At 40.6% G+C, this 16,881-nt stretch overlaps 1 protein-coding gene across 1 annotated transcript in view; it reads right to left on the bottom strand.

Annotated features, from left to right (window-relative positions):
- Positions 1 to 4,163: 4,163 nt before the first annotated feature.
- The window catches only part of MFSD2B (MFSD2 lysolipid transporter B, sphingolipid), a 36,759-nt gene continuing 24,041 nt past the window's right edge, over positions 4,164 to 16,881 (bottom strand). Inside the window, exons 8-14 of the mRNA XM_019613321.3 lie at positions 16,740 to 16,861; positions 14,960 to 15,043; positions 14,308 to 14,388; positions 10,086 to 10,195; positions 8,798 to 8,941; positions 6,692 to 6,868; positions 4,164 to 5,885 (exon numbers count right to left, since the gene is read on the bottom strand). Coding sequence (XP_019468866.2) covers positions 5,828 to 5,885; positions 6,692 to 6,868; positions 8,798 to 8,941; positions 10,086 to 10,195; positions 14,308 to 14,388; positions 14,960 to 15,043; positions 16,740 to 16,861 — 776 coding nt within the window. The 3' untranslated portion in view covers positions 4,164 to 5,827. The remainder of the gene's footprint in view (positions 5,886 to 6,691; positions 6,869 to 8,797; positions 8,942 to 10,085; positions 10,196 to 14,307; positions 14,389 to 14,959; positions 15,044 to 16,739; positions 16,862 to 16,881) is intronic.

Raw genomic sequence — 16,881 nt, 5'->3', positions numbered from 1 at the left:
CCTTTGAAGAAATACTATTATATTAACAAAGTTGCCTTCAATATATAAATATTAGCTTTTTATTGCCATACCTGTACTAAACTGGCAAAGGAGAATGCCCATCACCTGCTGCCCTGAGAGCCTCCAGTTTAAAGGCCGGAGTTCTAATGCCTTTGTAGTGAGAGAGGAAACAGTGAAATTTAGAAAACTGCACAGGTTTATGTAGCGTGGATTGCAGCACCAGAAAAACACAGTAATCCAAGATTGCTACCCATAAAATTAAAGCACGGTCACATTAAGCGGTTTATCGGGCTTTCAGTGACACTTAACTGTGAGAAGGAATCAAGTGATGAGATTATGGAATTGGAGCTGTTGCCTCTGGAATAATATAATCTCTTTTATATTGCCTATTTGGAAATTTAGCCACTGTCATAAATCATCTGCCTACAAACTATGATATTAAAGGTACAACAGAGCTAAAAGCTGCAAAGAGAATCTTACAAGGCAGCCTGCATTGGTGGAAATGCTGCAGCTGAGGCTGGTGGCAACGTGCAGATTCTTCTCAATGGCTCTGATGATGGACAAAAGGTGAGTTTGTTTTGGAAATGGAAATTCTTCCTCACGGACAGCAGCTCATTTGGGCAGAATAAGAAAAAAAGAAATTGGTCAGCCACTGTAAGCATGGTGCTGTTACCAACATGACAAGCTGGTGGTCGGAATGGACATTAGGGTGAAAAGGTAATCTCTAGGTAAAAAAATCCTCCAGGTAAAAGAGATGATGGAGCCTACAAAGCTGTGAAGGAAATCCCACTGATCCCTTGCTGAAGGTAAGCGATTGCAGAGGCACCAGCAAAGTCAAACAGACAGGATGGATGTGGGGCTCCAAGGCATACCTCCATCAGGTGAAGCTGAACAAGCGTCAGTCCACAGGGTCCTCACCACCTTTAGCAGAATGCAGCAATACTGAAGAGAGAAAGCCAGAGAAGAACTTCATCAAGACCCAAATCTTACTTCTGATTCTGCACAGTTAGAAAAGACACATTTCCCAACCTTCCAACAACACAGCTGCTCTCCAGCTGCGGTTAGAGACACTGCTCTATAAACACCTCTGAGATTACTCTGGGACCCACCTTTCCTGCTGTGGCTCCAGGATCATCCTCCCTCAGCTGTCTGCTCGGCTCTCAGTTTCACCAATCTGTGTTTTCAAAGGCTGTGAGATCTCAGGTGCAAACCAGAAAAGTCTCCTCCTCCACCTCAAGGACTGAGATGTGCTTCTCTGTCTTTTAAATGAAGCCTCACAGTGAGTTAGCATGTGTTTACGCAGCAGATTTGGTGCTTAATGATGTGAAAGCTATCTAATTTCATATCTTAAACCTATAATAGAAACTCATTTTTATAACCACACTACTCAGCTTTCTTGCTAGTATCTGAACTAGATAGTTAAGCTGAAAAAAAAAGCACTCAGAGCAGTGCAAGAAACTTGTGATCTCAGAAAGAAATCACAAGCAAGCAGAAACTCACTCATCTGTCAGTTGGATGAGTCCAGGTGACCTTTCCATCAATGAGGCAAGCAGCTTTCTGAAGGGAAAGCTTCTACTGTAACTCTTTGAGGCTGTTTTTCTATTTTTTAAGCAGTGATATGAAATTCATACAAGATATGTGACTGACTACTGTACACAGAAGTGCTACTGGCTGTGCTCTATTGCATGAGATTTGGAACATCCTTGCCTTTTTTGCTTGTTTTCAAAGAGTCTGTAAAAAAATACCAGGTCTTAGAGGACTCAGACTTCTCTCAAGGAAATTCCTCCTCTGAATCACAGAATTACAAAAGCACCAAGGTTGGAAAGGACCTACAAGGTCATCCAGTCCAACCATCCAGGAAGTAGGATGGTTGGAAGAGATGAAGGAGATGACTGGTTTAGTTTTGAGGTTTTTATCTGCGACCCAGAAAGACAAGTAGAAAAGGAGATGAACAAATTATATCTGGCAACAATCTGTGGACCCAAAAAAGCAGAGTTTAGCTCTGTCCACGTCTGAGGATTTTACTTAAAATACAGAAGGTGAAGAGACCAGAGGATGCAGCAGGGATTGACTCCAGCAGTGATTATGCTGAGGTGCAGAAGTGACATAAGGAATTAGTTCTCAAATCTGCAGAGGCCCTCTTGAAAAGCTGGTGACCTGAAACCTAAGGAGGTGCCCAGGGACAGATGTCCGATGTCACCTATAGAAGTGGGGGACTCAGCATAAGGGATCTAATCCCCCTAAGCTGCAACAGCCTGCAAGCCCAGGGGCAGACAGGACAGCACAACATGGCTGGTGGCATTGCCAGCAGCAACTCACCCCTGCAGTGACAGCAACTTGTCTGCATACTCAGTTGTGATCTGTAGGAACACTGACTGCCAGCAGCAATGCTCCAGCTGCAAGTTTTCAGCATTATTTTTGAGCAGAAAATACAAAGGGGATGAAACTGGACATGTGACAAGCTCTGCTACTGACTATAGCAGCAACCAGGCCAGTCTAGAAGATTTGGGTGGGCATGAGCTTACATCACACAAGGACAGGAATCATGGAATCATAGAATCATAGAATGGCCTGGGTTGAAAAGGACCACAGTGCTCATCCAGTTCCAACCCCCTGCTATGTGCAGGGTCTCCAACCAGCAGACCAGGCTGCCCAGAGCCACATCCAGCCTGGCCTTGAATGCCTCCAGGGATGGGGCATCCACAGCCTCCTTGGGCAACCTGTTCCAGTGCCTCACCACCCTCTGGGTGAAAAACTTCCTCCTAACCTAACCTAAACTTCCCTTGTCTCAGTTTGAAACCATTCCTCCTTGTCCTATCACTATCCACCCTCGTAAACAGCCGTTCCCCCTCCTGTTTATACGCTCCCTTCAAGTATTGAAAGACCACCACAATGAGGTCTCCCCATAGTCTTCTCTTCTCCAAGCTAAACAATACCAGTTCCCTCAGACTTTTCTCACAGGAGAGGTGCTCCAGCCCTCTGGCCATCTTAGTGCCCTCCTCTGGACCTGCTCTAACAGCTCCACGTCCTTCTTGTACTGAGGGCCCCAGGCCTGGACGCAGTGCTGCAGATGGGGCCTCACAAGAGCTGAATAAAGGGGGACAATCACTTCCCTCTCCCTGCTGGCCATCCCTTTTTTAATCAGCCCAGAACACAGCTGGCCCTGTGGGCTGCAAGCACACTCTGCTGGCTCATGTCCATCCACCAGAACCCCCGAGTCCTTCTCCACAGGGCTATTCTCAAGGAGATCTTCCCCCAGTTTATATAAATGGAATAGGCATAGTCCACATAGTCCACATTACAGAGGACTACCCAAGGACAGTTAATTCTCTTGTCCTTTCTTCCCTCTATTTGTGTAAATCCATTTATTGGAACAGTTTGTACGTAGGTGGGAATTCTGTCCATCAGACCCCCAGCTAGCTTAATCCAATCCCCATGTTCTTACAATTTATTTGGGTATTACTTGAATGAGAGCCCTGGGGAGGGAGCCTGGCCCTTCTTAGTGACGATCAGGAGAGGCAGAAGGTTTATGTTCAATTGGCACTTGTATGAATGGACATCAATAAGAGAATCTGCCTCTTCCAGTCACATGTACTGAGCATACATTCCAAGTACACATTATTTAAAACTCACAAGAAAATGTACAAAGTTCATGTGTTTTACAGCACCAACAATAAGCTCTAAAAAAAAGAAAATCACAAAAAACTTACCAGTTTATGATCAAACTTTACAGTTGATGGTCAATCAACCTAGCTTACATGCAAGAAATTAAATGGTGGTGCTACGCAGTTTAGAGGCAACTCCACGTCTGATCGAGCAATAGTATCTTAGGCCATATTCAAGTTTTTCTGATCAGCCAGGAGTTTCTGCAACCTCTTTATCACTGGACTAAGATTTCGGTTTAAGTACACTGATGTGGAATCTTTACCTTTTAGCTACGGATTCGTAGCAACTGAAAGCAAAACCTGTTAAAATTAATAGGCTTTACTGGGACTTCTGAATGTTTTCAAAGGAGACCATTCAGACAGACACAAATGTTACAGAATAAATCAAATCCCCCAGGTTGTTTTCTATGATGTTTAGAAGCTATGTAATAATAGTACATCATTTATCTACTTCAGAATGAAGTATATCTTGTATTTCAAATTCTATTAGACTGAAAATTGTAAACAGACTTTGTTTTTTATTGTTGTAAACACATATGCCCCACGCAATACAAATCTTGGTTTGTTCAGGAGCTGAAACCTAAAAGAACCCCATCCCCAGATGTCAGTTCAATACAAGTCTTAAACATCATTAACTCTTACCCACACACACTCAAAATACATCCTTAAAGGCTCACTCGTGATTAAGCACTTTACCAAATTAGGACAGTTCATTAGCCCTTAGACTTGCCTGAAAAGCTTTAGGTTTTCATATTAAACTTTGTGAGACACTCTGTGGATGCACTGGGTTTATTTCATAGAGTCTTTTCCAGTTTTCAGTCCCAGCACCACGATTTGCCTTCCCCAGATGGCCCTGAGCAAACTCCTTATGATCACTGTCCCCAGTGACACTTCCCAGTTTGGTGTGCTGCTTGTCCAAAGGCACTTCCAGTATGAATTAAGGCACTCTCCCATATGTTCATATGTTCATAAGTGAAGAAAATGAACTGTAAATTTGTATCTTGTCTTGCACTGTGCTAATTTCTTCATGAGAACAAGCCTTCAGGTCTTGGGTCCATCGTCCTCCAATTTAGGTATGTTTCTTCACAGTCCAGTCATTTTAGCCTGAGATTGGAGGTGTCTGTCTTCTCACTGACTCCTCAAGCCCCAAATGACTAGGCCTGACCTTAACTACCCCACAAAGCACCAGCTATTAGTTGCACCTTGTATCAACGAAATGTGTTCAGCGAGTGAATCCATAGCAGAAATGAGGTTTCTGATAATGTATCTAAAGCATGATGAGATCTCTAACTGAAAAGAATCACCAGTCAGGCATAGCCTCATTATTTTTGTGCAAGCAGAGATTAGCAGCGATGCCATGGTATTTTGTATGGATGAGACTGTACCAAATGAATCACAATTGCTTAAAGGCCAAAGTTACATAAATTTGAATGGCATACGCTAATTTTTGGAAGAGACAACTGATTTGGGGTACCTTGAGCAGAGATGTTGTTTGTAAAATAAAGTGCTCACACTCTGACACAAAGATCAGTTCAAAGATGTGTGAAACAAGGAACTCCAGTGTGAGAAATATAATATTCTGTTTCAAACAAAATCTATAATGTTAAATTACATCAAAGCCTCTTCCAGAATTACTCTTTGTGAGAAAATCTTCAAAACATGTCTACATCTGTGATTTGTTTCATTTCAAAAGTAACAAAATCCTAAATGTTTACAGCATACATCAGGATTCCAAAGTGCTTCCTAAACATACTGGTGTGCAATTTATAGGTAGAGATTAGGTTTATAGGTTCAGAAACCATCCCAGCCTCTGAGGCTGATACATATCAGATGTTAAGATTTGGGTAGTACACCAAATGTACATGTTTTTCACTTGGCCTACAAGTTCATAGACCATCCTGCTGCAAAAAGATCACAGCTTTATGTTATCATTGAAAAACAAAGAAACAAAAAACCCCAAATCTCCAGTATAATGTCTCTTTTAGAACAATGCATGGAATTATACCTACTTTTTGTCCCTCTCTTGATTTCATTATTGACTTTCAGAATCATTATTTATTCCTTCTGACAATATGGGACTGTGGACATGACCCAGAAGACTCTCACAGAGTTTGTGTGCGGGATGTGAAATTGAGTTTAGGAAGTCTTTGTATTCAGAACTTTCAGACTGAGGTGTCCTCTTTGTGGTCATCCAGGTTCTCTGTGCTTTGATGGCTCCTTCTGTTAAAAGTAGGACAAATGATATGGCTTGTATTGTTAACTAGACAGTCTACAACAGTGGTAGGCAGTCTCAAACAATTAATACAACTTAGAACCACCACCAAGATGTGCTTGTTATGGACAGTGACTGTCGTGCCTATGCAGAGGGGAGAGTCATGTTAGGTTGGGGGCGTAAGAAAATATTTTGAAATTGAATCTATTAGTCTTGTAGGATAGACTGCTTTTATGCATGCCCTCAGTATTTGAGTCTTTCATTTAACAGAGATGGATGATTTTGAGCTACACAAAATTTTCTTTATAGAGGAATAGAGAAGAAAGAAGGGGATGAAGAAAGTTGTCCTTTCTTTTTCTCCCATGGTCTTTTCTGCCTGCTTCCCTAAATGATTTGAATGTTTCTTATACACCATAAACACCAAGAATGCTGTCAATAATCCTATTTTCTTCTATATATAAGGAAATTGCAACTATTCACATTTTCTTCAGCAATTTAACGTATCTAGAAGATTCCCCATGAGTGCACTGAAACACTGCAATAACAGTGCTCTGTGTGCCACCCCAAAGACCTAAAATATAGCAGCTGATATATATCAGGGAAATGTTCCTCTAAACAGCCAGCACAATACTACAACAATAAGGTGCTGGAGCATGTAATGGTATCATTCAGTTAATAATTCAACTGATAGAATATTGTTCTGTTTTGTTCTGAGGAATACAAATGTATACACTGGTAGCTAGTAATTTTTCCCCAGTATGACTAAAAGCTGATGTAATGATGTCACTGCTATTTTTTGCTAATTCAAACCTACCTTAATACTTCAAGTGCAAGCTTTGTTTCTTTCCGACTTTCTTCAGTGATTGGGTAGAAGAGAAGTATAAGTAAACCTACGAGGATGAGGACGGCAGGAACTGCTCCAATGAGGATTTTCAGAGTGAGGATCACATCCTTGGATTGTCTGCATATTCCTGGCTTGTACCCAGTAAACCTAAACCAACAGAAATTACAGTGGTGTGCATATGTCCAAAACCTGAAGACACTTGTTCATCTGAAAGTCGCCTGCTTGAATCACTCCTTTCTGCCAGTGCTCTTTAAGACTCTTCTCCTGTTTTTCTTTCTTTCTTTTTTTTTTTAATACCCCTCTTTTTCCTCTCCTTCCCTACATGTTTTATATCTTGTTTTTCAGATCTCATCTTTCTGCCATTTCATATAGCTGCATTATTTCTGTATTTTCTCATTATTCTACTGTAACATTTAACTATTAAGAGGAGGCTGGAATCCCAAACAAGGAAATTGGTCTGATCTGTGACTCCTATTAATATTCAGCAAAGTATTTAGCCTCAGCTTTAAAAAATGCAAATAATCCTACCAATTTCAGCAGCAGTTCTTAACCTTAATTTAAACACATACTTAAGCATGCTGTTCAACACAGACAAATTTACTGAAGTGCTGAGAGTTAGGTACACATTTACACTGTATTGATACAGAGCTCTCATGCAGCCCCACAAGAGTTGATATACTCAAGTTCCCATGCCCAGTTTGCAGAATGAGTCTGTATTCCTCAGAATATTCACCTATATTCTTGCACAAACATCTGCCTTGGCAAATTGTTGGGAGCTAACTGGAATGGAATAAAGAAAGGGCTTATTGGTAAACAGCTAATTTGCTTGTTTTAAACTCCACCTAAATAGTCAGTAAAAACTAGCAGATTTGGTTTATTTGATTTATTTTCCTTTTTTTCCTTTAAATTTTTTCCCCCTTTTTTTGAGGAGGGGGGGTATTGTGGCATCCTTCACAAGCTTTGTCAAAGTTTGTTAAGGAGCATCCATGAACAGCTCATGCAGTAAGCCTCACCCAGCCTTCTTCCTGTCATTTTGGCTCCTTGGTTTTCAAATGAGAGCAGCAATTGCAGACAGTTTAATCAAGGCTGGGTTCTGGGATCTGATATTCTCCTGCAAACAAACTGATCTCCTTAGCAGAAACAAAATTAAAGACATGTAAACATATGGAGTAGGTTGGAGGTGGTGCCTGGTGAATATTTGTTCTTTTCAAGCACCTATCCAAAATACCTGCCTAGTTGCACAGGCTTCTTCATCAAATTGCAGAATGATTTCTAATTTCACACTTTCTTCCACACTTAATAATGTTGATCAAAACTTTTGTCAAAATAAAACAAACAACTTTTTACAAATGAGGGTGTTTGTTGTTAGGACCTATATCTCCTAGGCCAAAAATGTTCAGCAAAGCATTGGCTGTTTCTTAGCAGTTTTGACTGCAGGCCCTGAAGCAAAATAGCCTGGCTACCAAAACCTGACACAAAGCCAAAAGTTAAATCACGATTCACACAATTTCACTTCTAAGGCAGGTGCTGGGAGGAGAACAGAAAGCATTTTCCAGACTGGTTCTGATTAGGTTATGAGCAGGGCTGTGAGAAAATCTCTGTTCCTGACTCTGTTCAGCGTTCAGTTCCCTAAAACCATGCAGGAATCTGGGATCCTTTCATGCAGAACAGGTCGCTAGGCTCCCTGAAATCACTGCAACATTTGCAAAGACTTACAAACTCATTTTTGGTAGACCAACCCAGATACAATAGGGATTGCTCGGAAAAGGTCTCATGGGAGACCTTCATCTACTGAGCTTTCATATTCAGTTCTTTATTCATGTAATCCACTACAATTTACAAAAATAATTTGAAAAATGTAACGTCTAAAGGAAAGTCAGGTCTTTCTGAACTGAAACTTGCTAGTGGCTGAACGCTCAGTGGCCTGGCCTATATGATAACAATCCTGTCTTCAGTGGTCAGTCAACTAGAGCTGCTGGCACTTTCAGACTCAGGGCAAAAGGCAATTAACTCAACAAGGGTAAAGGCAGAGCACTACAGAGTAGATCCACTAAATGACAACATAGTGTTACTTACTCCAGGCAAGCTGCAGAAATTCCCAGGCCGATTCCTGCTGACATCTTGGTAAAGAAAACATAAGAAGAATAGAAAATGGTTTCATGTCCTTTCCTGTGAGGATTCTGCAGGCGAAAGTTATCAACAACATCAGGCAGCATTGACCTAGAGGTAAACAATATAAAACTCAAGCTGAACACTCTTCTCAAAGTCCAAACTTACTGAAAGACACTCAAACCTCCACTTTCTAAGAGCTGATTGATGTAATTAGTTATGCAGATGAGAGAATCCAGTTCAAAATGTCTTATTGTTGGACAAGAGGGCAAAAATCCTAATAAGAAATGCATAGCCACATGTTAGCAAGTATAAGAACAATAGAGAAACTATCAGACACTTGTTGGGAGGGGATAGAATTCTTTAGACTGACTAATTCCATCGAAGGTTGTGATATTAAAATAACTCTTGACAAGCTAACAAAATTTTCTGAAACCAATGGGGCTTATTCTCTCTTAAAAGAGAGAATCCTTCAAATAGAAGTATTGAATTTGGTGATTGGAAATAAGAATGAAAGCTGCACAAATGTCAACTGCAAATTGACATTTTTTCCAGTATATTTCATTATTTGCTGTTGGAATAAAAGGCTTATGACCTGTGCAGAAAGGCATTTGTAGTCTGACAGCACATATTGCATTACATTTCCACAATCTCTTGGAGTTTCAGAGTTTTCAGGGAATTGTCCAAATGAGAAGTGCAAAACAGCTCTTAACAACAGTCTTGCTTTCTGGTCAACGTGACCTGAACAATAACTATTCCATGTGGAAAATCTCCCATCTCCCATTCTTCCCACATATTTTCACTCCTAGAACCAACAAATCTCAGTTTCTTTCATCCATATTGTTGTAGTATTTAATCCATAACATAGGATTGCTCAAGAGAGATACACTGCTTGACTTTCTTTGCTACTTAACTGCTCAAGCATTAATTTGAGTGCAACATCCAACTTCATCACTATTGTGGTTCTATTAGAAACCAGACCTAAGCAACTGATTTACTGTTATCACAACTTCAACAGCTACTTAGAGGGTATTGATTAATGTGGCCACTTTTAAGTACAGTGAGCAGCTACAGTTACAATACAGGCATAATCCATTAACAAGAGTATAATTACAGACTTTATTATAAAAGCAAAAACAAATTACTGGAAGGCACCCTTGCCAAATTATGTCCCTTTCAGAAGCAAATTCCACCCAGTACACTTATACAAATAGACACATAACCCTTTTCCACCTCAAAAGAAAAATTTTCCTACCATGGCAACAGCAGAGATGCTGCAATGCTCAGACCAGAGACGAAGGCCACGAAGTAAGCCAGGATTGGGTTTGGAATGGTCACTAGCATGACTGCAAAAGGAATCATCCACTGAGGAAGAAGAAAAGCAGTACATATAAATTACATTATGCACTATTACGTGTACGTAAATTGTTTCTTTCAAAGTAGAAGATTGTCTTGTGAAATGATACATCATACATAGCAAAGACTTGTGCTTCAGTATTATGATGAAATGGCACAAGTCACTACAGTTACCCTCAAAATTAAACTAGTTTGGGCTGCTCAGGATTTGGTTTCTGGCAGTACTTTAAACCACCAGATTTCTTCAACTTCAACTTGAGGCAGTGAGCTTATAGGATTGAAAATCCACTGTTTTAAATGCTGATGAAATGTACGCAGCCCAGCTGTCACACATCCATCACATGCTCCATCTCCACTGCCTGTGAACCATGGGCACAGCACATGTAGAATCCAGAACCAGGGGCTTATCTACAGGGCTTTTTAATGATAGGGGATTAATTTAATATAAAGTATTTCAATCTTCTATAGTCACAGCTAGGGAACTGAGAATATGAGAAGAGCTTTCACAGGGAGTGATTCCCTTAAGCACTGCTATTTACAGTTCTATATGATAAGTGATTCTGGGAGTCCTGGAGTCTAATCCATTATGTTTATGTTTTAAATGCGTTTCCCATCTAAAGCATTTTCTCCTAATGTAAGGAGGCAGAAAATAACCTTTCCTGACAGCATGCTTCCAGCACAGACAGCCCAGTGTTGTGGCAAAATCGTTATTTCACCACAAGAGAGCACTCCAGCAATACAAAATTTTATGTTGCCTATAAGCAATTTTATGACAGGCTTATGCTCCACATGGGGCCCCACTCAGAAACCAATGGCCTTAAACAAAATTACGGATCAATACTAATAATGGTTGTAATTGTAATTTTCTATTGGCAGAGAAGAACAACCCATAAGACTGAGGCTGCAACGCCCTGGAGTTTCACTCATGCAATGCTAGTGCAATCATGGGGGCACTATTCCTGATGCAATAAGCAGCTAATGTGTCTTCTTCCCTCCTCTTTGTAAAGCAAAAAATACTCTGCTATTGGCTCCCTGTTCCCTAGCCACAGTGCTGTTGCCCTGAGTCATAAACAATATCCCACAGTTAACGTGCACCTTCCATCCATTCATTGGCAGCACAATGGCAGGGAACCCCTCTGGCATGTGGAAGGTGATGCTGACCTGTGTGACAGCACATGATGAAGGGCAGAGCAGGAAAAACTGCAGTGAGGCTTCACACAAAAACGTGCTTCCATACTGAACAGTGCTGATAGATGGTATTCAGACAATGGTGTATGTTTGGTGAAATGAAAGACCAGAGAAATTTGTGGATTTAATGTTTTTTTTTTAAAGTCCTCCAAAACCAAGAGATACAGAGTACTAAAAAAGTTAGTTAACATCCCTCTGCTTAGGGAAGATTGCTGCTGGGTTAAGGTTAGTACAGAAAATTCAGTCTAGTATGGCCCCCAGATTATTATCCATTATTACTTTTTCATGTAGGCAGGGATGAAGTTGCAATGAAGAATCCATCAAAAAAGACTTTAGGGCTTTGAGATCATAGAATCATAGAATCATAGAACTGCTCAGGAAAAGACCTTAAAGATCACTGAGTCCAACCACAACCTAACCATCCTACCCTAACTCCAACAACCCTCTGCTAAATCATGGCCCTGAGCACCACATCCAAATGGATTTTAAACACATCCAGGGATGGCGACTCAACCACCTCCCTGGGGAGCCCATTGCAGTGCTTAACAACCCTTTTTGTAAAGAAGTGTTTCCTGATATCCACCTTAAATTTCCCCTGGTGCAACTTGAGGCCATTTTCCCTTGTCCTGTCACCAGTGAGAAGAGACCAACCCCGCTCTGCTGTAAGCACCTTTCAGATACTGGAAGAGAGCAATAAGGTCTCCCCTCAGCCTCCTTTTCTCCAGACTGAACAGCCCCAGTTCCTTCAGCCTTTCTTTGCAGAGCACATTCTCCAAGCCCTTCACAAGCCTTGTTGCCCTTCTTCGGACCTGCTCCAGCACCACAATGTCCTTTCCGTACTGAGATGCCCAATGAGTTGATTGGCTAAGGGATCATGTAAGTACAAGCAATATTTCCCTCTACTCTTTCAGTTGAGAGTCTGTTAGACATCTTGCCAAAACCATGATTCAACAGTTGCCACATGCAAATTTTTTCATGAAAATTCTCCAGCCACAAAGACTTACTGATTGTAAACTCGGTGTTTGTCCCTAACTGTTTGTCTAAATTTAACAAAGCATTTGGAAGCAGAAGCCAATAAACCACAGTGCAACATTTCTAGTCTGTGCACCAACCTGGGCATGGGAAGGATCTTGTTTGGTTACGACCTTATACTTTAAGGAGATCTAATCTTTGAACTTCTAGTCAGTACACAGATGACTGGTCATATGGGGAACAACTGAAAAGAGAACAATACCAGAAGTGGGAAGCCAAGACTCCTGTTGTCCATCTAGCTACCCTGCCTTCTATACTCTTTCAGGGGTTTCTTCAACACAGAACTGCTTTCACAGAAAAATGACTCAAGAGAAATTCTAATTCTTTTTTTTTCTGGAAACTTATTTTCAAATTACACCTTCACCTGAAAACTGAGTAAGATTTTGGAGAAAAAACTTTTCTCCTGTCTCCTTCCCTTCCAGGAGAACATTCCTGAGTGACAACACAGGAGCTTTGAATGATATGATTTTGTTTTACAGTGAGAGAGAGCAGATTAGTTGTACAGATCACACAGGCTGGTAGTATAAGAAGCTCCTGTGATGCACTGCCAGACATAAAATCCATCACTGAGCTCACAGAAAGCATTCACGGTCCCTTGAGAAATATCTACAAGGTGAAAGGCTTTTTTCAGTCCAACCCCTGCTTAGATCATAACACAGTCAAGCAATTCAACTGTAAAATTAAGTTAAACCATGTTTGCAGAGGTGCCAACAGGCTTTCCAGTTATGTTAAACTAAATTTATAAAGCCAAGTTGGTTGAAGAAAGCATTTTTCATTTCATTGAAAGCCAAATACATGGAGGAGTTTTCCTAAGAAGGAAATCTTCACTCCCTGATTCACCCAATGGTCCAATACTGCTTTTGGCAATTATCTTTACTCAAACGTTAAAAATAAATGAGGATGGGACTTAGATTCCAGATGTCTACTTCAAGACATGTAACTATTCAGCGTATTTGGAATAGGGGTTTTAAAGTTACTTTTGATTCTTTGAATGTCATTCTAACACACAGATTGTAATTGCATAAAATGATAACTATTCAATTACATTCATTATTTGTCACCAGACCTAAACTTTTCAACTTTGTTTAGACTTCACATGTAACTTCAGGCTGGATTTTCCAAGTCTTCACAGTTTGTAGTACACAAAAAAGAGAATTTCTTTTTTTCCCTCTTTCATAAGTAATTGAAGGTAAACAGAGGAAAATGGGGACTAACAGGCCTATACAATGGTCCACTGAGGATGATGACAGAAAATTGCTACTGTCTTCACTAAGCGAAGAATTTAAAATAATCCATCAGAGATGAGGGCAGGCTCCCTGAGGTGGCTTTGTGGAGTTGTGTCAGAGTAAAACTAGGCTTCTTTTCTCAGGCAGGTCAGGTAATTTCCATTACTTCACTAATAACTGTCCATTCCCAGTCACAGGGACGTGGGCACCTGTTTCTACTTAGGCTTCTAGAGTAGGATGTGGAATAGACCTCTTTTTCTTCCTTTGTGACTGAATTAAAAATGCAGTCAGCTGAGCATCACAGACAAAACTAGCCTTGTACAACAGATAACTTGAACAGATAGCCTGTCAACTTGAGTCAAAATGGATCTGAATTTATTAAACACCATTTGTGCTCACTTCTGGGAGCAGTGAAATGCAGAGCTTGTGCAGATTCTTAGAAATAATTATTATAAAAAATGTTGAGACCTCCTTAAGCATCTATTCATTTGTTAAAAGTTTATCTTGAAAGTTTGGAATCTGTCTAAAATTTTGTGTAACAATTTTAAAACTTTAAAACTGAGCAAATTTCTTGTACCTTGAGGTCAAAAACACATGAAATAATTCCTGAAATGGCTCCACTTTTCACAGTAAGTGAGCACAAGATTTTTTTCTTTTCTCCAAGGATTTGCTTACCGAAATCCCACATGCTGCACACTTCTTGCCAAATCGCTGCAGAAACTTCTGCCAGAAGGGAATGCTCACAACTGCTGATACCTACAGTTAAAAGATAAATACAGATAAAGAAAATCTGTGCTGTGCTTTTTGCTACTTCATAGGCTTCATTGTCTTCACTGGCTGCAGAGCTCACCAATATCATTTTGTATAGTACATGATGGTCTGAAAAGCAGACGAACTTGCAGATTGCTCCCTCTCACTTCCAAGTGGTTTGTCTGATTCATTCTTATATGTTACAAACGAAAACGATGAGAGAGGTTTTAACAAAGATAAATATCAAAATACAGTAGCAAACTTTTCTTTTCCTAATGTAAGCCACTGCAGTTAAAGTTACACAATCATTAAAGCCCAAGCATACTGCAAATATTTGTATTCTGTCCTGGTGTCTTTTACCTCATGATTTGAACCTGACACATGATCATTTAATTAAGCCTTATCCCGCAGTACAGGAAGAAAACTGAAGAGCAATATACACCTATCTTAAAGTATACTAAGAGTACATACCGCAGCTCAGTTTATACAGAAAAGACTTCTTGTCTTTTAGAATTTTGTGCTAAAAAACAGTGAGATTGAACTGGCAAATAAAAATATAAAACAAACCACAACTCACCAAGATGGTCACCACCAAATACTGGAAGTGATAGCGAAGATCAGCTGCATGAGTACAGAACAGGACAAAGTTGCTCTGCTCTAGCTGTTGAAGATATTTGGTTACCATCACCAAAAGAAGGAAGAGAAAAAAAAGGTAAAAAGACATCACACTCTGTACTAGCCAAACATACCTGGGGACTGGTTTATCAAACACAGGATTTGGGAGTTCTGCAACAACTTAAGCAGTCACTCTCATTTTATCACTGGAGTAACACACCAACAATATCAGGGCAAGCAGGAGGAAAGCCATGATTCTAACAGAACATAAAAATGTCCAAACAAGGAACTGCCCCATGAGAGGATTCTATCTAAAGACTCTGTTCCCTATGCTGCAACTTCCTTGAGTCATGGTCACAGTCACAGCTGCATACCACCACAAAATTGTCCTTCCTTTTCCATATCCCTTCGTTAATCTTTCACCAGAAGCTCTGATTCCTTAACAAGTTACTCTTCAACTGGAATTGCTTACATGCCAACCTCCTGTAGTAAAGTAGCTGCTGGTTTTGTATGCAGCTTTGGCTAAGGAGCATAGCTTTGGGTTAGGTGAATATTCACTGGATGGGAGCTGACTGAATGGATGCTGCATTTGTGCTGTACTCACACTGACTGAATGGATGCTGGAAGGACCTAGACCAAAGGGACTTCCATCATTCATCTTCTCCTTGTCTCTGTTGCTTTTGGTGCCTGCAGTTCCCAGATGTTAGCAAAAATGCTTCTCCTACCATTTCTCTTGGGCCTCCAAGTAAAGGACAACCTTACTAACTATGCCCAAATTTATGCCAGCTTCAATGCTTCTTTGGCAAGCAGCCTTCCCAAGGATCTTAGTAATTCACCATGACTGCTGGTGAACACAGCACTGGTGTCTCACATGCTCAGTTTTTATCCTCCCTCCTGATACACGCTGTGATGTGTGGTTCATATGACTAAGAGTCTACTGACAAAAACATGGATATTATGTGCTTTTCAAAATAAAGCCACTTCAACTTACAGGTAGTGTCAGGTTCACGTTAAAACTATGTATTTATTGAGTTGAATACAGCTCATGTAACAACCTTTAAAAGATCCCTGAACTTCAGGGAGTAAAAGCTTCTTACCAAGTGGCTTCTCATTTTCTCTACGGCTCCTTTCTATGGAAGGACACACCGCATCATTTTGTGAAAGTCACATTCAACTGCAGGTCCTGATTTGAAAATCAGCTCTATCTAGCTCTGAAATAGCTAAGACTACCTGCCTCTGAACATCTTCTAACTCTAACCTAATGCCTTCCATCACAGAATTCTCTTCCAGAACCAGTTCAGCCACTGTCTGAGATCAGTCACCTACACAAACGAAAGGGGGCAATGGTTTAAAGTGGCACAGAAGAACAGACAGAAGAGCAAAAACACTCTCTAAGCAACTGAAACCACAGGAGACTGTAGATGGATAACATATAATGACCCAATCTGGGTCACTGGAACTAGTTCTTCACCTCTTACGGAAAAAAAAAAAAATAAAAACCCATCTTTAAATGCTCAGGACTTTGGTTTTCCTTCTTGTTTGAATGAACCATCTCCAGCAGCTTAGAATCCCAGGCACCAAAAAAAGGCTCTGGTTCCCTGCTGATTTCTAGGGGAAGGTACCACCCCCTTGATCATCACCTCCAGACACAAGTCAAAGGTTATTTGCATTTTAGCTGCTTCAGACTCTCTCATGCTGGGACTGGAATGAGGCCAACATACAGCCTCAGAGACTGAAGTTACCTGAACTGCTGTTGAGATGAGAAGAAATGAAGCTGTAAGTTTCACATATGGGCCGTGCTTCATGGTGAGTCCTAGCCCCTTGCAAAAAGGGATTGCTCTGTCTGAACTCAAGGCATAAGGATCTAAGAGGAACAGAATACTT

This window comes from Meleagris gallopavo, chromosome 2 (assembly GCF_905368555.1).
Source record: "Meleagris gallopavo chromosome 2, MGAL_WU_HG_1.1, whole genome shotgun sequence".
Lineage (NCBI taxonomy): Eukaryota > Metazoa > Chordata > Aves > Galliformes > Phasianidae > Meleagris > Meleagris gallopavo.
This window is presented reverse-complemented; position numbering and strand designations above follow the sequence as displayed.